Below are 21,879 nucleotides of genomic sequence, written 5' to 3' on the forward strand. Positions count from 1 at the left end.
CGGTTCCAACACAAAAATTTTAAAAATTCATAACTTTTGCATCGATTGTCCAATTTTCCTCAAACTTTCACTGATGTGTTCTACTAATATTGTTGCATTCTCTCAAACCTTATGTTTATGAAGGTGAACTTGTCCTTTAACAATTAACGTTAACGGTTAAAGTTTCTGTAACGTTAGAGGACCTACTTGTTCTAGATCTAGAGGATCTAATTACTAGATATCTACTATCTGTAATGCAAAGACTCTAACATGTTAGTCACTGTAGATTCTAAGTCCCGAAGTCACAGTGACATGAGTTGAGTGTGTTAAAAAAAAAAAAAATTACAAATTCAATTTACAAAATTGGTTGGGCCGTGCGTGCATGGCCAGCTATTCTAATGCTAATTTGTTGTAATAATTGGGACTCTGGGAGTTCACGCGATCGGAGCTGCACTTTCAGCAGCTTTGATCGCGTGAACTCCCGATTATTCAAAATGGGCGTCAGGCGTCAGTAAAAGATGATGTCCTACCATTCGCACACGCTGCATATCAATACAATCAATAATCTTCGTTTTTGGTAAGTTGTGAATTGTGTATGTCAATATCGATAACATAGACATGAAGTCTAATTAATGAAGATTGTCTTTAATGAGTTTGGGGGGACAAAAATGATGTCAAGTATCAAAACTCAACGCGATCGACATGTTCGCTTCGTGTTCGCTTTGTTTTTGTGCACCATCCTGGTACAGCCCTGTCGCATTTTTACAGCAACTGGGCTGTGTATATATAGTTGATGATTACTATTCTTGAATGAATGCAGGAAAGCACTTCTTGCGTTGCCATTGATGTGTCTTTTTCCACAATCTTATGGGATGGTTTAGGTACAGTAGAGTTCTACATATTGTACTTCATTTGTGTGAATATATCAATTACATATTTTCTAAAGCAGCTCATAGAAAGCTAATACAGAATCCCAGTGTCGCTTTCTACGAGCTGCTGCAGGGATTATCTTTTCAAGGTTCAAGGTGACCTGCACTCGGTTCGAGTTTAGGAATTTCACTTCCACAGAAAACCCAAAGAGACATATTTCGACCTTGGTTTGACAAACCGTCACTGATGGTTGCATCGATGTTATTCATAGAACATCTTTGTTTTGAAAGTGCACATCTCTGTATTCAATATGCATTGACATCAAATTCTAGATCTATGTATGACCTGCAAGTTGTAAATATTTCCTAATGGAATGTTAACAGTTTCCTGTTTACCAGCTCAATCAACTTGCAGTGGGTGAACAGGAAGAGGACTCATATGTGTAAAATATATTAAAGAGTTCAAAGATTGACGTCTTTGAAGGATCATACTGTGCAACACTTATTTATGATATCTCTACCTGCAGAGTAACCAGTGAACAAGGGTGTAGGATTTGTGAGCAAATCATGGACGTTGACCTAGAGAAGAACTTCGAGGGAATCTCTCTCACTGGAGAACACAAACAACCCTTGAAAGGTAGATCTAGATGGTTCGTGGACATTTTTTGATGCCTAACATGCCCTAGAAGCTTTAAAAGCTAGTCCCATACACAGATGTTTTCCTTCATTTTCAGATTTATTGGGCACAAAGTATGTTTATATGTTTGTGTGCTTATATTTACAACAACAAAAATGAGACATCATTTTGTTCATCTAAGTACAGTTCTGTAGTCCCACCATGCCATGGTGCCCAAAGACCTTTCAATCTACAAAGAAGAGACGAAGCATTTTGATTTATCTGTATAAATGTGACCGTGCATCACAAAACGAACAAAAAGTCGCACACACTGATTTTGCGTGAGGACTGAAAATAAGTGAAATGGGTCAACCTAGCCGATCTTGACTTTTTCATATTTTCTGAAAGAGTAAGTCTTCCTTTACATTATGCTAAAATTTGGGGTCATAAAACGGGTGGGAAAGTGTTTTTTTTAGCAGTTTATCTCGAACATTTTTGCTAGAATAGAGTTATTAGGTGTGTCTTTAGAGTCCCTTTTTCATTTCAGAAAAACCTTGTACACACTCTTCACTTTCAACTCTAATAACTTTTGAAAGGATAGTGCTACTGCTTTGAAAGCTGGCATTAATTATGGACAGAATGTGTTAATGAGGCATGCTTAATTTCAGTTTAATCTGATAATCCCTTCATTGCTGTTACTCGGGTGGTTTACTTCCTGTTTTTGTCTCATTCATCACACAGCCAGCATGATTTGGTAAAGATTAGGTGCTTGAATAGACACTGTACTTCAGAGCCTCTTTTCTCAGTTCACTCTTTTCTTGAGTTTGTGCTTTCTTTCCAATATTTAGATAGGTTAGGAGAGTCCATTTGATTTGAGTTATACATCATTTTAAAGCTAAAAGTCTGTTCTTTTAGAATATGGTCTTGACTAAAAATTCATGTCTGGTGACTTTTTGTTTGTTTTGTATTGCAGGGTCACAAATAATAATTATGGTCCTGCAATAGTGAGATATAGAGAAAGACACACACATAAAGTACAGTTCTGTAGTCCCACCATGCCATGGTGCCCAAAGACCTTTCAATCTACAAAGAAGAGATGAAACATTTTGATTTATCTGTATAAATAATAATTATGGTCCTGCCATAGTGAGATATAGAGAAGACACACACATGCTCTCTCTCTCTCTCTCCCTCTCTCTCTCTCTCTCTCTCTCTCTCTCTCTCTTTCTCTCTCTTGCTCTCACTTTGGCAAAATGACAATGCACATGGGATTCAGTACAGTGGGTATTGCTATTATTTGTGATCTGTCAGTTAAGTGTCACCACTCATCACAGATGCAAATGTTTAGAAATTTCAAAATTAAGTGATTTGGGAGAAAGTAGAAAATTTTTGATTTGTTTAAAATCAAGTTTTCATATTTCAAATACTCTATGTCAAAAATCTGGTGTCAGAACTTGTTTTGAAATATGAAATTATTCAAATTTCCAAGGGTATCCTTTACCAAGACAGGTCAGTATTTCTGCCTGAAATGGGAATAAATGAAGTCATGTTATGAAGAGCTTTTTAGAGCAGGGATGAAATCTATGTAAAATTATTGCTACAAATTTCAGCTCAAGATTCAGAGGAAGATGCATTACTATAATTGTGCCATAAGTATTGTTTTCCAAACATTTACAGAATTGTTGTCTATTGGTATTCAAGATTTCATAGTCCTGATAAAATAGAAGAAGACATGTTACCATGTTTACAGAAATGACAGTTTGACAAAGTAATGCTCTCAAATCTCTCTTCAGAGATCTAATTTCTTCATGTTAATAAGCAAGTTTTCAAAGACAAATTTGCCACAAATTTCATTATAATGATGTAACTTACACAGTTCCCTGAACCTTTAGTAATTTCATTCCAATTCTGCAAATAAACTGATAAATTTGCTCATTCAGCCATTAAGAATTCAGCCAATCTCCAGCACAGTACTCACCTAGCACTGAAACTTACACTCTTCTGCTTTCATCTCTTCTGTTGTCACAAGAAATCCAACATGAGAACTGCGGCAGCCATGCTGGACAGGGCTCAGAGGAGGACCTGGCCAAAGTGGCCGTCTTGATGAAGAAGGCCCGGAAAGCAGTGGAAGAGGGACATCCCAGGGCTGCTCTGGAGATTCTTCAGCAGGCTGCCAATATTCAGCCAACTGAGAAGGTTCAGAAGAGGATAGCAAAACTGGAGGTGGGCGCAATTTTCTGCTAGAAATTTGTGTCTGTTCTTGATATCATTTACTGCTTAGGCTGGTCCATTCTGTTTAAGAATGGGAGTTCATTACTTACTTCAGTTTGCAATGAATGGTTGTCAAAATGTGGTCCAATGGATACTACGGTGCACTCCCATTATAGCGAACACAGCTATAACAAATTTTGTTACAATGAAATGAAAACTCAGATCCCAAAATGATCCATATATCTTTATTACTTTATCTCTTTGGCTATAACAAAATTAAAATCCAATGAAAAAAAAGTACCAGTCCTGGAGACTCTGTTATTATGGGAGTCGCATGTATTCCTTGATTGATTGAGTGCAGACAAATGTTACGTGGAGGAGCAGTAATCAAAATTCGCTGAGATTTGGCCCCAGAATTAGAGGTAAACTAGCCTCAAAATGAACCATGCAATCTTTTCATCTTTTGCCAAGGCCTACCTGGCTGAGAATGGGTCTGAGGACGATGAGGAAGAGGATGATAACATGGTTCACGTGGGCAAGGGGTTCTACGTCTACAAGGACCTCTATGACAAGCTCTACGACTACCAGAGGGACTCCCTGCTCTGGTTCTGGAGACTCCACCGCAAGCAGAAGGGAGGCATACTGGGTGACGACATGGGGTGAGTTTGAGAAAGCGTCCTGAGGAGAGACTTTAGGATTATTCTTTGTTTCAAATTTTTATTTCGGGAAAATCTCAATCACAGTATCTCTGTCAGCAGCTTTCATCATTGACTACAAAGTACGCAATCTCAGAGCCAACCAAGTCTATCTGATTGTGTCTGAGAGAACATGAAGGGTTTTACCTTTTTTTTCCACCATGTTCTGACAAGAAAATATAGCAGCTTGCCAGATTTGTGATCTAGTTTTGTTCTCTGGGACGCATGTAACACTTGGATATCTCCCAAAGCTTGATGTGTATGTAATTGGTGGCTGGCCTGCAATTTCTTCAAATGAAAGCAAACTTCTCTTGTGTAATGATGATTATCAAAATGATAGGACTTTACACACACAAATTATATTGTCTACTTATTAGGGAATCATTTGAACCAGCAAAAAAAAAAAATGTGTATAAAAATAAATCAAAAACATACACCCAAACAAGCCAAAACTCTACATTATAGGAAACGTGAAAGGAGGCTGGGATATTGACGCTGAGGATAAGTATCGAATATCCAGGTATGATACTGTACCTCTACCACAGATTCAACTTTTGGTACTTTCGACGCTCAACACTCACAATTTTTATGACAATAGCACTGAAACACTGGCTTACAATTGTAATTGTAACATTTTTGTGTTGTTATCATTGGTTGTATGTTTGTGCCAGTAATTCACAAATTGATAAATCCTTGACATTCCAGCAGAATAAGTTTATTATAACTTTCCAATGAAAAAAAGAAAGAAAGTAGAATGTCACCAAAACATCAGAATTGTATCTCCATGGTACATGCTACTCCTGTTATGCATTGTAACAAAATCCACGGGCTGAATGTTTTCTTGCGTTACCGATATGTCAAAATTTCATTATAGCTGAAAAAATAAGGTATACTATATAAAGATTCACAGATAAGATTTTGAGACCTGAATTCCTCCCTTCATTGTAACAAAATTTTGGCATGATCATGTTCATTACAATGAGAGTGCGCTGTTCTGCATTTTATATTTGTACAGCCTGGGAAAGACTGTGCAGGTTGTTGCCTTCCTGAGTGGCTTGTTTGATATGGAACAAGTGAGCAGTGTTCTCATTGTGGTACCAGTGGCTCTAGTCATCAACTGGCAACGAGAATTCCAGAATTGGTAACTTTTCACCAGTGTTTCTTTTTCTCGAAGAACATTGATTGCAGTGATAACTAGAAGATTTTTTTTTTGTTTTTTGTGCTGTGCCATTTGTAGATGGGGAAGCTGTTCCTTTTTCAAATGAATATTATATGCAAAAATGTATTATTCCTGCACATGCTTGGCCTTCATTAGGTCACGAGCGAGCGCTTCCTTTTGCATACATCAAGAAATAGCTGCTACTTGAATGTTAAAATTATAATAACCAGAGACAGCAATAATAATTGCTGTTCCAGATAACACATTCATTTCTTGAGTTTTGATCAACTGCAACTTATGATGTATCAGTTTCAGAAATGTATTAGAGTACTATTTGTCATTAGAATTATATATAAATTTTTCTCGTTAAAATTTTATAGGTTCTATTTCTCATTTGCCAATCCCTTAATTGTCTGCAATCCTATTCTTTGATGAAAAGACTGGTTTCATTCAAATTTGAAAATGTTTGCCTGAATTTATCTATGTAATTGTAAATTTTGATGTGTGATTGAAGTTTGGTGGGTATTATAACTGTCTTCCCACCACTGCTACTATCCCTTAGTATGTCACCCCACTTTCGCTTTCAGACAGAAAACCCAATCAATGATCTGTGCTCCCCAGGAAAAATGCTTCTCATACTGTTCCCTCTCGGGATATGGCATATTCATATTAAGAAAATTATGAAAAGGGGTGACATGTGCTTATTTAGAAGCTGGAGGCTAGATGATGACTTTAGATGGGATTAATGGTTTGGATGCATCGATCAAAATAAGTAGGATTGACTGTCCCATCTCACCCTTGTGACCAGGGCCCCAGGCATCGGTGTGTACGCCTTCCATGGTGCCAGCAAGAAGGAGCGGGAGAGGCTGCTGGAGAGAGTGCAACGAAGGGGCGGGGTCCTGATGGTCAGCTACGGCCTGGTCATGACGTGCTGGGAGCAGATCAACCACCACCACGGGGCAGAGTTTGTATGGGTGAGAGGTGGCTCCTATCTTTGTCTAGTCTTGAAAGAAGACTAGTATCATTTTGATGTACACATTGTTAAGATTCGGCAAGCACCACATGGCAGAGTGTGTATTGATGAGAGGGGATTACTGTAAAACGAGAAATATTCGCGTGCATTTTAATTTCGCGAATTTCGCGAGCGCCAAGATTCGTGAAATTAAAATGCACGCGAAACCTCTTATCTACACTATATGCGTTGAACGCAAGAGGCAATTCGCGAAAATTTCTTGCCACGAAAAAGGCCGTCGGCTCCAAATCGCGAAAATTTCGTGCCGCAAATATATCATGTTTTACAGTATCTTGCCTAGTCTTGATAAACAGAAGTTACATGCACAAACCAAACTACTTGGGCTCATGTGACATTTGGATTGCCATCAAATTGTGATAAGCTTGAAGCAAGGCACATAGAAAGTGTTTTTATCTTTGCCATCCTCAGTTTGATGAAGACAGTTTTGTAATGTAAATCCTGTGAGGCTTGCTTTTGTCATTACCTTTCATAGAGTAATAATATGACAGCACAATGTTCAGCCAACAGAAATGATACAGATTTTGTTTATTAAAACCCAAGAACAAAACACACACTCCCTGGTAAATCTTTTATCTTTAAATGTACCATGCTCTCACTTTCATTTGATGCTGTAATAGCTGCCATACACTATAGCCAATAGTGCAAAAGATGTACTCAATAACAAGAAAATGATCGAGGAATGTAAGACAACAGTGACATCATATCCACTTTCGTCTCATGTAGGATTATGTGATCTTGGATGAGGGACACAAGATCAAGAATCCCAACAAGACGACCAAGGCCGTCCATGCCATCTCCGCCACCCACAGGTTCATCCTCACTGGCACACCCATCCAGAACAATCTCAAGGTCAGTTGGTGTCAAAGGTCACACAAATTTCATAAATGTATCTTGGAAATTGTGGCAAGAGCAGTTAAGTACAGGGAGTTCCCAAAATTTTGGACACTCTTCTGATGTTTTCAACAACATCCCCATTCATGTTGACCAAGGTATACATGAATTACTATTAAAGGATAGTCACATTATTTCAGTTGTGTCCGTTGTCTTTTTAAGTTCTCCTTACACAACAACATTAGTTATATTTATGTCTTAAACATTGTCTTTCTTGTGTTTTAGTTTTTTTCCAGGGAGAAGGGACTAGTGGTCGGAGGAGGGGCAAGAGACTCATCAAGGTGGCATTTAGTTTTTGACAAGTTACTCTCCTGATCAGGAAAAGGAATTGTTTGTAGTATACTGGAAAACAATTGAAACAAAAGATGGAGAGCTTGCAATGACACCAGAAAGGGTAGTCTTTGAAATGGTGTGTGTTTTTCCTTGCTTTATTTCCTTGTTTTCCAGGAGCTGTGGTCTCTCTTCAACTTTGTGACCCATGGTACCCTACTTGGCACACAGCAGACATTCAAGGCAGAGTATGACAACCCCATCACACGGGTGAGAGAACTGAGCAACTCTTTACACCTCTGACATTCTTTGTTTGGCACTCAATGCCGATGTTTATGAATAATTAATATTAATGAGTATATGGATGTACTGCTAGTAAGCTATTTCACTTTTAGTCCATATGATCTCGGGGTTTTTCCTTTGTTATTCTGTGCAAGGTTGAAAATATATAAGCAAACTGCAGACAGTGTGGCAGATTGTAAACCTGCTGTTCAGTTATATTTGCATTTTTTTGAAAGAAAACTATTCCGTGTAGAATCTCCCATTCAATCTGTTGCAAATGTACAAACAATAATTTTTTTTTTTCCCACACAGTAGAATGCCATGACTTGAATGATTGAATAGAAGATAATCTGTAGAGCTCATACCAAATGGGCTCAGTGAAGCTGACTTCCTCTCTGTGGCTGATAATAGCAAGAAATATGAACAAGTGCTTGATGGTATTATGCGCCTGACATCTCACTTTCCCAGGCCAGGGAGAAAGATGCCACTGCCAGTGAGAAGTTGTTAGGCAACGAGATGGCAGAGAGCCTCCGGCTCCTGATAGCGCCGTACTTCCTGCGGAGGACCAAGGCAGACGTCCTGGAGAACAAGGGGGATGAGGAACGGGGAGCGGAGAGGGTGGATGACAATGATGAGACGGACAGCGTCACAAGCGGCTCCACAAGAGATGGCAGATCATTGTCCCCACAGTAAGTTAAAGAGGTGCTCTTTGTCTTCTCATTGATATTTGTTTTGGCTTATACCCACATCCCACAACGGATGAGACTGTTGAAAGACCAAAGAGGGACCCCCTCAAAATTGACAGATCTCTCACCAATTTTTTAGTGAACTTTCAAGGCTCTTCAAGGTCTAGCTTACATGATCTCTCAATGATCTTTCAGTGAACTCTCTGGTCCCCATGGTCTCCAGTTAATTTGAACTGGTTTGAAATAGCCTTACAGCGGTCCCTTAGGGAAGCCATCTTTCGGTGGTCTTTCAGCAGTCTTTCAGCGATCTCTCACAATCACTGAACAATCTCATTAGTCTTTTAAAGGACAAGTTCACCTTCATAAACATAAGGATTGAGAAAATGCAACAATATTAGTAGAACACATCAGTGAAAGTTTGAGGAAAATTGGACAATCGATGCAAAAGTTATGAATTTTTTAGATTTTTGTGTTGGAACCGCTGGATGAGGAGACTACTACAGCTTGTGAGTCATATGCGTACAACAGTATAAAGAAGATATAAAAGAAAATTCAACATATTTTGACTTTTTTCGCATAATAAAAGAGCACTTGACTTGCCTCTTTCTAAAGGCAGGGGGAATAATATTACCCGTAACATTTATCGGTAATGAGTCAGGGGAATGTGTACTTTTTTCAAAAGATGGAATTTTGTGAAATTCTCTTTATATTTTCCTTATATTGTTGTACGCATGTGACATCTAAGTTATTCATACACTGCAGTAGTCTTCTCATCCAGCGGGTACTGCACAAAAACTTCAAAACTTCATAACTTTTGAACGGATTGTCTGATTTTCCTCAAACTTTCAATGATGTGTTCTACTAATATTGCTACATTCTCTCAATCCTTATGTTTATGAAGGTGAACTTGTCCTTTAATGATCTCTCAAGGTATCTCAATAAATTGTCATGAACTCCTGTTGGTTGCACCTGGTCTCTCAAAGATCATGGTTCTTTAGAGGTCTCACATAGATCTTGGTCAGTCTCTCAGAGATCTCAGTTGGTCTTTCGGGGATCTCCATTGGACTGTCAGATGAGCTCTGAGTGATCTCTTATAGTCTTGTTGGTTTTTCCAACAAATGCTCAGGGATTGTCAAGGTTGCTTGGAGGTCTCAGTAGAATTTGCTGAAAATTGAGAAGATTGTGACATGTTGTATCAATTTGATATTTATATACAGGAATGTCATCCCATCTTTGACCCGTAAGAATGACTTGATTGTGTGGTTGTCGCTGACTGAAACGCAGGTCCAGATCTACCAAGACTTCATCAGCCTGGATAGGGTCAAAGAGGTATGTGATAACCCTTTACTTTCATGAAGTGTTTTGTTTGACAGATTTGTTGGACAAGTTTGCTCTCAGTCACTCAGATGCAAGGATTTCAGTAGCTTATGACAGTTTGTCGGAAAAAATATCTGAGAAAACACTTCATGAAATGCCCCGCACACTAGCACCAAACTTGAAGTCACCCAATGGCCATTGTGTGGAAAGTTTTTGATTGCTTGTCTTCCTGCCATTTTCCTTCTCAGCTGCTCATGACCAAGCGCTCTCCACTGGCCGAACTGACCATCCTGAAGAAACTGTGCGACCACCCACGCCTTCTGTCCAAGAGAGCCTGCAGGCAGCTTGGCCTTGAGATGTCTGAAGAAGGGTAAGACATGACCACTGTAGTTTGACTCGTGAGAGATGGAGCCATAGTTGTAGCATACCTGGAGAAAAATCTGGTGTTACTCTTGAACAAAATTGACAATGTTGTAATGAAAGTAGTGAAAACTCCTGGTTTCCTGATGACAGATTAAGCCAAAGTTGAATGATCATAAAAAAAAAAGAAATACACAAAGCTTGTCTTGCCAAGCCTTTTCTTCAGTATTCAGTGATCCATCCTAACCTGCCCAGGTGTAATGTTAGCAAGTCCATTCAGGTGAAGCCAAAATCCTGCAGGACAGCCATGGTGACACAATAGGGACTAGAAGGATGAGGCAATCTCTATTCATTGACAACTACTTTCCAGACATCTGTGCAAATTAGCAAAGAAAACTCTCCAGTATGCATGCCAAACAAAGAACAAAACACAGAAAGGGTTGAAGGGCACCGTGAAAGAACTTGACGGTTAACTCGTTGAGGACAAGCCGATTTCGCTACAACACGCACTTCCCATAGATACTTGCCCAGGTATGCTCGAGACTTGTCCCCAACGGGTTAAGTACCAGACAGCATCTTGATTATGCTGGATCTTCAATCATCCCACCATGTAGATCTGTGCAATGTGTCCAAAGACGAGGCAATATAGGACTGCAGCTAACCAGCAACGATGAAGAAAGGCCTGAGTGATTGATTGATGTTGATTGTTGAAAGTTGCATGAGTGTTCATTGATTAATACTGTTAGTGTTGTCAATACTTTCATTTTTTTTTTATCCCCTCTTCTTCGAAAGACATGATGAGAATAGTGACCCACATTCCAATGAGATGGAGAGTGCAGCCACCAACATCCACACCATCGATGACCAGGTGCTCCTCATGGAGTCCGGCAAGCTCCAGTTCCTGGTCCACCTGCTGACCAACCTCCGGGGCGAGGGTCACCGGTGCCTGGTCTTCAGCCAGTCCCGCAAGATGCTGGACATTGTGCAGAAGGTGCTCAGGGCTCGGGTAGGTGTCCTGTTGTCATGACAACTCCTCCCTCCCACATCACCTCTTGGGATAATGTCAAAGAGAGGAGGATACTGCTCCCGTTTAAGAGTACTGACAATCAATGCAGATTGCCTGCAAATACTCCCTGGTGCTAAATGACATTGTCTCACAAAAGTATTTAAAACCATTGTGGAATTTCATTATTGAAAGTTTTTTTAACATTTGAAAGTGGCTAACTCTGAATGTTCTAGGATATGCGATCCATGGTATGAACCTGAATCCTTCACATAATATTAAAAACTTGCTGGCATCCACCAAAACCAAAAATATCCAGTATTAAGACACACGATTATGTCGTTTTTATGGTGTCATACTTTGTTAGCATGTAGTGCAAATAAAGTGCAAATGATTTGTTGGCAAATATAATAATGATAATAATAATAATAATGTTGGTCTTGAAGTCTCCAAGTCTTATCTGCTCTTGCACTTTCATGATGTCTCCCTCAATATAATGGTGATTGAAATGCTGAACTTTTCAAACACATTTCATGATGATTTCACAAAGCTAAATACTGTACTAACTGAGACACTATTCATTGATTGCATTATCAAAATGTGCAATTAGTGCCCATCATCAGTTCGCTTTGTTCATGCTTATTAGTATGTCTTACATATATGTACGCATGAAGTCCAAACCATATACTGTAGCCAGGACTACATAGACATTCTCTTAGTGTGTGGGAATAAGGATGGGGAGTTATAGATTTCCGCTCGTTTTGTTCTCTTTGTGTGTGATGATCACATTTAGTTTGAACTGCAAAAAGTGTAGAAACTGTAAAGATATCAACTTTGTGTTCCTTTTCCATACCATGATGTCATAGCACTTCAAACTGATGAGACTGGATGGAACCATCACCAAGCTAGCCGAGAGGGAGGACATCATCAGCCGTTTCCAAGGCGACAAATCCTACAGTGTCTTCCTCCTCACCACCCAGGTGGGCGGGGTTGGTCTGACTCTGACAGGAGCTGACAGAGTCGTTATCAGTGAGTAATGTGATGATGATGGAAGATTGCAAAGGAAAAATATTTTGTTTTAACTTGATAAGTATTGCCTTAATAAACATAAATCTATCATTCATCCTGTACTTTGATCCTGTACCCTGACTGAAGTGATTGAACAGGGCTGCTTTCACAAATTGTCACATTTTTATTAACCAAAATATATATGTGGCGTAATTTCTAAACCTTGATTTTACTGTGCATCAGTGTTCTTTGCTCTTCAGAGACCAACAGGCTTGGGTGTAGTGTAAGAAAGGGTCTGTATGCCCAGTAAGAATTTTTAAGTTGCAATCTCGGTACCACTACAAATGTTGAACTTGCACAAGTCATATTAATATGTTGTTCAGGCCCATGGTAGGGATGAATCAGATTTTCAAATGAAACTGTGGGATATTGAATGTCACCAGCATGTGGTGAACTAGACAAGATTGGAAGGTTTATGTATTACGGTTCAAAGCATAGGTGGGAACTCACAGTTACATTTTCCTTACAGTATTGTACATGGTTCCTTCAAACCTCGACCCACAGTTGACCCCAGCTGGAACCCTGCGACGGACAACCAGGCAGTGGACAGGGCCTACCGCATCGGTCAGACACGCTCGGTGGTCATCTACCGGCTCATCACATGCGGGACGGTGGAGGAGAAGATCTATCGGAGGCAGATCTTCAAGGAGTCCCTCACCAAGCAGACCACGGGAAGTTCCAAGAACCCTTACAGGTTTGTCTCTGGCTGTAGCACTTGATTGTTCACTGTAAAAATGAAGGTGGTGTGATTTCTGCCATGTATAGGAGTCTCTCCTTGGAGGTCTTTTCTTTTGAGCATGGTTATAAACTCGTTTTCTGTGTTAAGCAGTTGCCGGAACTTGTATGCTTTGCATTGGCGCTACGAGGATTACCACACCTTGAGAGACTGTTGATAAGCTGTATGATTATAACAAGTGAACTTTGCTTAAAACCTGATGAGCAAATTGAGTCATTTCATATTTTTTACTCTAGATAGTATTTCTAGTGTTTAACCGGAGGGCCAAACCCCCAAAAGTCGCTTACTTAACGAGTGAGTTGCACTCTCTCTACAAACTAAGTAGACCATGCTTATTTTCAAGTTTTTATTGTAACAAAAAACATTCCACTGGTCTACCTCAAAAAATTTGTTGCGAAAGCCTCCAAATCCAAGATGGCGTCCAAGATGGCCGCCATATTTACTGAATTTGTTATTTGAAAGATAGAATTTGATTGAAACATCAGATTTCAACAAATTTGATGTCATATGAAAGAGAATAAGATTTTCTACAAGTTGATACCATTTTTGTGGGTTATTGTGATAACTGGATTGAGATTTTAAGGAAAAAACACTCATTTTTTGATATTTTTCTGAAAAAAGGAAAATCATGAAAATGCTTGATTCATCATAAATCAAATAAACACTGAAGGATTATCTTGAAACATCTTAAGAATTTTGTTTGACATATAATTAATACTTGGAGAAAATAAGGGGTCAGTACCATTTTTGGTTCAGGAGTTATAATGTCTCAAACTTGAAAACTCACTATGTAAAAATGGCCACTTTAGTTGTGACAAGACTTCGTTGGTCGTAAAAAAAGCCTGCGCGCGCCAAGACTACTACACGCACCACTGGCACTGGCGGTTGTAGCAGTGCCAGTGGTGCGTGTAGTAGTCTTGGCAAATGCAGACTTTTTCTTTGACAAACAAGGGTTTGTGCCTGCAAACTAACTTTTCATACCAAGTGGTAGCTCAGGTGACGCTGATTGCTATTATTTCAAAGTAGATTGTTCTGAAGCAGATGAGATGAAGCAAAAAATATCTTTCAAGTAGAGGTAGAAGCTTGAAATAACCTTGCTATAGAAAGTTTAAAACAAAATTTGGATCAATCACTCAAAAAAATCAAGATTGCAGGTCATCAAAGCTGACATAGTGTATTGCGCCAAAGTAAATGTATCATTTCGATTTTTATACAATTTTGTCTGTTTTGGTGTATATTTATATGGCTTTTATATATTCTGAACATTTTAATGCTATTTCAAACCATCTTAGGTTTTTATGGAGACATTTTTCAGAATGCACCATGAATATTTCTCTAAAAAGTTACAAAAGATTAAATTAAAAATGTTTATGAAAACCATGCAGAAATCAAAATCTTTCCCATATAATCAATATTTGGAGGTCAGTATTGTATTTGGTTCAGGAATTATAATGTCTCAAACTTGAAATCCCATTTTACATAATATGTATTTGCACGCATCTGTTCCCAAAGACGTCACAGAGGGTCAAATCCAAGATCGTGCTTACTTTTCGAGTTCAACTCTCTCTATAAACAAAACCATACATAATATTAAGCATACTAAGCAATGTTCCGTAAGTACACCTCAGTAGATTTGTTGCAAAAACCTCCAAAGTACAGATGCGGTGCAATAGGGCCGCCATTTTTATTGAATTTAACATTTCAAACATAAAATTTGATAGAGACATTGGATTGCAACAAATTTGATGTCATATGAAGGAGAGCAAATCTTCCTAAATGTTGATACCACTTTAGCTGTGTATTGTGATAAATTGGGGGGGGGGGGGGGGGGGGGGTTGTTTGCTTCTCTCTTTTTTTTTGGGGGGGGGGGAATCCATACTTTAATATTCTTTTGAAGAAAGGAAGAAATGTAAAAATGCATGATTTAGTATTTATCAAAGAAGAACTGAAGAATTATTTTGAAACCTGCGATTGAGATTGAGATTTACTGAGATCGAGACATAATTCATATTTCTGGAATTACAGGCAATATCATACACTGTTGACAAGTTAACATCTAAAACTTGAAAAAAATATATTCATGCATTATAAATTTTGCATACAATGTGTTTACCTGATGGTCACATATAATACTGTAATGGTCTAGTGACTTGCAAGTACCTGCATGCAAACTAACTTTTCATGCCAAGTGGTAGGTGACGCTGGTCGCTATTACTGTAGCATTTCATTATAGTAGATTGTTCTGAGGCAGATAAGATTGAACAGAATTTTCCAAAAAGAGATAGGAGCTTGGAATTTGGCACAAATTTTTCCAATGTGTAATAATTAGCGATAAAAACAGTATCAACATAAAATTCAAGATGGCGGTAATTAATCGACGTTGTCTTTCAAGGCATTATTTACCATTAGTGCACGTAAAACGAAAAGCCAGCTTTAATTAACTCCTCAAACTAGTTCTAAACTGTGAGTTAGGGATAGAACAACTAATGTACAAACTTAAATCAGTATATTTAATGCTAAATATTGTTAGATGTACTAAATAGATCTGATAAGAATGTTTTTTTTTATATAATTCAAATTCAAATTCAAATTCAAATTCAAATACTAAATTGTTAACAGTTATCATGGTTATGGTTTCTTGAAAAGAAATGGTGATATCTCCGTATGTTTTAGGCTTTATTATGATTTTTTTACATAGTAGAATGTTTTGTAATACAACTAACCTGCACATATAAATCGAATGTGATATCTCTCCCAATGGCAAAAAAATACCTTAAGTGTGTTGCGTCAAAGTTAAATCTCAACTTATAACTTATAATTTGATATATATTTTTAATCTTCTTATCTTTCTGTCTATTACATGTTTCTATACATCCGAACGATATTGTACTAGTGTAAACCATATTAAGGGTCTTTTTTTTGGGGGGGGGGGGGGGGGTGGAGCTCATTCCAGTGTTTGGGTAAGGCCCAATCTTTGATAAAAAAAAAGAAATGCTTCTGTATCAAAGATACTATATGCTTTTTTACTTGTATGTTACTCTGCTGTTGTAGAAACGTGAATGATGATAGTATATGTGTAATAATGTCTGATCCGTAGATGTCCTTGAAAGCCCTTCTGATCCGAACCCCCCTCCCCCCCCCCAAAAAAAAAAAAAAACAAATCCGACATGGCGGCAATTTCTCTACTTTGCTCTTAAATGTGTTGTGCGAAATTACTTTTCAGTATATTGTTCGAATACAATTTTCCAAATTGATTACTCGTGCTGTATATTCACATTTACAAATAAGCATGCTGAAACTGTATTTACTGTTATCAGATTTTTCTTACATTGTTTTTGGGCTGACTTCATGTGGGTTATAGTGTCACAATTGATCTGAACTTATGCCATTGGTAGATGCTTTCCCATATTAGATATCAGGATCACTCGAGAGTGAAAATATTCATTTTCATTTATTTCAGAGTGACCTCGGGGATCACTCGAAGAGTGACGAGTGATCCCTATTCAAAGGCAGGGCTCGACACTAACGTTGGTCCGGTGGCCCGGGGCCACCAAAAACGCATGTTGGGCCACCAAAATGTCAGAAATGAAGAATTTGGTGGCCTGATCGGGCCACCAAAAAAGGTCAGATATTTGCCTTTGGGCCACCAAAAATAAAAGTTAGTGTGGAGCCCTGCCTAAGGTCACTCTAAAATGAGTGAAAATGAACATTTTCACTCAAAAGTCACTCCAATTTCACTCTAAATTCACCGTTTTCTGTTATTCACTCCTCACATCAAAAGTAAAAACTTCCACTCGATTTGTTTTTTTCTTTTTCAGAGAGTAGAATATCACTGCTTTTAAAAATGTGTCCATAAAAACCTAAGATGGTTTAAGATATCACAACAGACAAAATTGTATCAAAATCGAAATAATACATTTACTTTGGCGCAATACACTAGATCTATGTCAACTTTGATGGCTGTCATCTTGATTTTTTTTTTGAGCGGTTGATCTAAATTGTGTCTTAAACTATCTATAACAAGATTGGTGCCCAGTTTCAAGCTATTACCTCTATTTGAAATTTTGTTTGCTTCATCTCATCTGCTTCAGAATAATCTACTTTGAAATAATAGCGATCAGTATCACCTGAGCTACCACTTGATATGAAAAGTTAGTTTGCAGGCACAAACCCTTGTTTGTCAAAGAAAAAGTCTGCATTTGCCAAGACTACTACACGCACTACTGGCGCTGCTACCAGCGCCAGTGCCAGTGGTGCGTGTAGTAGTCTTGGCACGCGCAGACTTTTTTATGACCAACAAGGTCTTGGTCACAACTAAAATGGCCATTCTTACGTAGTGAGTTTTTAAGTTTGAGACATTATAACTCCTGAACCAAAAATGGTACTGACCCCTAATTTTCTCCAAATATTAATTATATGTCAAACAAAATTCTTGAGATGTTTCAAGATAATCCTTCAGTCTTTCTCTGATTTATGCTGAATCAAGCATTTTCATGATTTTCCTTTTTTCAGAAAAATATCAAAAAATGAGTGTTTTTTCCTTAAAATCTCAATCCAGTTGTCACAATAACCCACAAAAATGGTATCAACTTGTAGAAAATCTTATTCTCTTTCATATGATATCACATTTGTTGAAATTTGATGTTTTTATCAAATTCTATCTTTCAAATAACAAATTCAGTGAATATGGCGGCCATCTTGGACGCCATCTTGGATTTGGAGGCTTTCGCAACAAATTTTTTGAGGTAGACCAGTGGAATGTTGTTTGTTACAATAAAAACTTGAAAATAAGCATGGTCTACTTAGTTTGTAGAGAGAGTGCAACTCGACCTCTGTTTTCAGCTTTTGGCCCCCCGGTTAGTTATGTATAAAGAAATTATTATAGTGCTATCATAATGTTACATGTACTGTGATTTCACATTTTCTCATACTTTGAGAATGATATTAGAATGATGTCAGATAGTCCGGGAGAAGATTAGCAGTAGTAGAGCATACTATCTTTCTATCCCAATGTGTATTGTTTTTTGTCCCGACTTGGACATGGGGAATAACAGCCATGGTGAACTGAAGGCAGGTATTGTTGATACAGTGTACTACATGACCTACACTTTACCATTTTGAGGATCTTGCCTTTCTCAAGAAATGATACATTTGTCCTTTCTGCCAAACCTAAAACAATATAATTCTCTCTAAAAATAACATTAGGATAATGAAAAAAATATTGGAAATAAGACACATTTTGCAAGAGGTGACCAGTCTCTGAGCGTTCCTAACTCCGCAGGTACTTCACCCGCCAAGAGCTACGGGAGCTCTTTGTCTTGGACGACCCCAAGTCATCCAGGACCCAGATGCAGCTGGAAGAGATGCATGCGGCCCAGCGGAAGACAGACACCGAGCTGGATGCACACATTGCATTTCTATACTCGCTTGGTAAGTTCCAACTGAATGGATGTAAGATATGAACCCTAGCTCTTTGCGTGCAATGACTGAATAAAGTGGGATCTTTTACATGTGCTCTAGAAAATCTTTCGCTGAGCAGAATGGTTTCCATAACCCTATAGTTCCCAGCTCTTTCATAGACCCTTTGATTTGGCAGTACCCCTTAGATAATCCTTTTGTACCCGGAACTCAATTCCCCTGTACATCCTTTCATTTAGCAGAGCTTTTTCTATATTCCTTTCATTACTGGCTACTTGAAAGACCTTTTCATTTGCCAGGCTAGTTTCTATAATCCTTTTATTCTCAGCTACCTTCTACACCCTTACATGTGGCAGCCCAGCTTCCATAACCCTTTTATTCCCAGCTGCTCTATACAACATTTCATTTTGCAGGCCAGTTTCTATAACCCTTTTATTCCCATCTCCTTTATACACCCTTTCATTTGGCAGGCCAGGACTATAATCCTTTTATTCCCAGCTGCTTTGTACACTCTTTCAACTGGCCGGCCAATTTCTATAACCCTTTTATTCCCATATGCTTTGTACACCCTTTCATTTGGCAGGCCAGTTTCTATAACCCTTTTATTCCCAGCTACTTTGTACACCCTTTCATTTGCCAGGCCAGTTTCTATAACCCTTTTATTCCCATATGCTTTGTACACCCTTTCATTTTGCAGGCCAGTTTCTATAACCCTTTTATTCCCATATGCTTTGTACACCCTTTCATTTTGCAGGCCAGTTTCTATAACCCTGTTATTCCCATATGCTTTGTACACCCTTTCATTTGGCAGGCCAGTTTCTATAACCCTTTTATTCCCAGCTACTTTGTACACCCTTTCATTTGCCATGCCAGTTTTTTTAACCCTTTTATTCCCAGCTACTTTGTACACCCTTTCATTTGCCAGGCCAGTTTCTATAACCCTTTTATTCCCATATGCTTTGTACCCCCTTTCATTTACCAGGACAGTTAGTTTCTATAACCCTTTTATTCCCAGCTACTTTGTATACCCTTTCATTTGGCAGGCCAGTTTCTATAACCCTTTTATTCCCATCTACTTTGTATACCCTTTCATTTGCCAGGACAGTGTATATAACCCTTTTATTTCCAGCTGCCTTGTACCCCCTTTCATTTTGCATGCCAGTTCTATAACCCTTTGATTCCCATCTACCTTGTACCCCCTTTCATTTTGCAGGACAGTTTCTATATCCCTTTTATTCCCAGCTACATTGTATACCCTTTCAATTGGCCGCCCAATTTCTATAACCCTTTTATTCCCATATGCTTTGTACACCCTTTCATTTTGCAGGACAGTTTCTATAACCCTTTTATTCCCATCTCCTCTGTATACCCTTTCATTTGGCAGGCCAGTTTCTATAACCCTTTTATTCCCATCTCCTTTTTACACCCTTTCATTTCGCAGGACAGTTTGTATAACCCTTTTATTCCCAGATACTTTGTACACCCTTTTATTTGGCAGGCCAGTTTCTATAACCCTTTTATTCCCATCTCCTTTATACACCCTTTCATTTCGCAGGCCAGTTTCTATAACCCTTTTATTCCCATATGCTTTGTACACCCTTTCATTTTGCAGGCCAGTTTCTATAACCCTTTTATTCCCATATGCTTTGTACACCCTTTCATTTTGCAGGCCAGTTTCTATAACCCTGTTATTCCCATATGCTTTGTACACCCTTTCATTTGGCAGGCCAGTTTCTATAACCCTTTTATTCCCAGCTACTTTGTACACCCTTTCATTTGCCATGCCAGTTTTTATAACCCTTTTATTCCCAGCTACTTTGTACACCCTTTCATTTGCCAGGCCAGTTTCTATAACCCTTTTATTCCCATATGCTTTGTACCCCCTTTCATTTACCAGGACAGTTAGTTTCTATAACCCTTTTATTCCCAGCTACTTTGTATACCCTTTCATTTGGCAGGCCAGTTTCTATAACCCTTTTATTCCCATCTACTTTGTATACCCTTTCATTTGCCAGGACAGTGTATATAACCCTTTTATTTCCAGCTGCCTTGTACCCCCTTTCATTTTGCATGCCAGTTCTATAACCCTTTGATTCCCATCTACCTTGTACCCCCTTTCATTTTGCAGGACAGTTTCTATATCCCTTTTATTCCCAGCTACATTGTATACCCTTTCAATTGGCCGCCCAATTTCTATAACCCTTTTATTCCCATATGCTTTGTACACCCTTTCATTTTGCAGGACAGTTTCTATAACCCTTTTATTCCCATCTCCTCTGTATACCCTTTCATTTGGCAGGCCAGTTTCTATAACCCTTTTATTCCCATCTCCTTTATACACCCTTTCATTTCGCAGGACAGTTTCTATAACCCTTTTATTCTCAGCTACTTTGTACACCCTTTCATTTTGCAGGACAGTTTCTATAACCCTTTTATTCCCAGCTACTCTGTACACCCTTTCATGTGCCAGGCGAGTTTCTATAACCCTTTTATTCCCAGATACTTTGTACACCCTTTCATTGTGCAGGACAGTGTTTATAACCCTTTTATTCCCTTCTGCTTTGTACACCCTTTCATTTTGCAGGACAGTTTCTATAACCCTTTTATTCCCAGCTTCTTTGTGCACCCTTTCATTTTGTTGGCTAGTTCTATAACCCTTTTATTCCCAGCTACTTTGTACACCCTTTCATTTGGCAGGACAGTTTCTATAACCCTTTTATTCCCATCTCCTTAATACACCCTTTCATTTCGCAGGACAGTTTCTATAACCCTTTTATTCCCAGCTACTTTGTACACCCTTTCATTTCGCAGGACAGTTTCTATAACCCTTTAATTCCCAGCTACTTTGTATACCCTTTCATTTCACAGGACAGTTTCTATAACCCTTTTATTCCATCTCCTCTGTATATCCTTTCATTTGGCAGGACAGTTTCTATAACCCTTTTATTCCCAGCTACTCTGTACACCCTTTCATGTGCCAGGCGAGTTTCTATAACCCTTTTATTCCCAGATACTTTGTACACCCTTTCATTTTGCAGGACAGTTTCAATAACCCTTTTATTCCCAGCTACTTTGTATACCCTTTCATTTGGCATGCCATTTTATATAACCCATTTATTCCCATCTCCTTTATATACCCTTTCATTTGGCAGGCCAGTTTCTATAACCCTTTTATTCCCAGATACTATGTACACCCTTTCATTGTGCAGGACAGTGTTTATAACCCTTTTATTCCCATATGCTTTGTACACCCTTTCATTTGCCAGGACAGTTTCTATAACCCTTT

At 38.5% G+C, this 21,879-nt stretch overlaps 1 protein-coding gene across 1 annotated transcript in view; it reads left to right on the plus strand.

The window, feature by feature from the left end:
• The first annotated feature begins 1,380 nt into the window (after window positions 1–1,380).
• Window positions 1,381–21,879, plus strand: part of LOC139742266 (uncharacterized) — a 44,406-nt gene continuing 23,907 nt past the window's right edge. Inside the window, exons 1-14 of the mRNA XM_071652848.1 lie at window positions 1,381–1,485; window positions 3,494–3,687; window positions 4,147–4,334; window positions 5,386–5,511; window positions 6,338–6,503; window positions 7,286–7,411; window positions 7,901–7,993; window positions 8,474–8,685; window positions 9,909–10,020; window positions 10,257–10,378; window positions 11,161–11,374; window positions 12,238–12,400; window positions 12,944–13,133; window positions 18,457–18,605. Coding sequence (XP_071508949.1) covers window positions 1,416–1,485; window positions 3,494–3,687; window positions 4,147–4,334; window positions 5,386–5,511; window positions 6,338–6,503; window positions 7,286–7,411; window positions 7,901–7,993; window positions 8,474–8,685; window positions 9,909–10,020; window positions 10,257–10,378; window positions 11,161–11,374; window positions 12,238–12,400; window positions 12,944–13,133; window positions 18,457–18,605 — 2,125 coding nt within the window. The 5' untranslated portion in view covers window positions 1,381–1,415. The remainder of the gene's footprint in view (window positions 1,486–3,493; window positions 3,688–4,146; window positions 4,335–5,385; window positions 5,512–6,337; window positions 6,504–7,285; window positions 7,412–7,900; window positions 7,994–8,473; window positions 8,686–9,908; window positions 10,021–10,256; window positions 10,379–11,160; window positions 11,375–12,237; window positions 12,401–12,943; window positions 13,134–18,456; window positions 18,606–21,879) is intronic.

The sequence above is a fragment of the Diadema antillarum genome, unplaced genomic scaffold (assembly GCF_040938485.1).
Source record: "Diadema antillarum isolate AM-2024a unplaced genomic scaffold, OU_Dant_1.0 scf00000032, whole genome shotgun sequence".
NCBI classification, from domain to species: Eukaryota; Metazoa; Echinodermata; class Echinoidea; order Diadematoida; family Diadematidae; genus Diadema; species Diadema antillarum.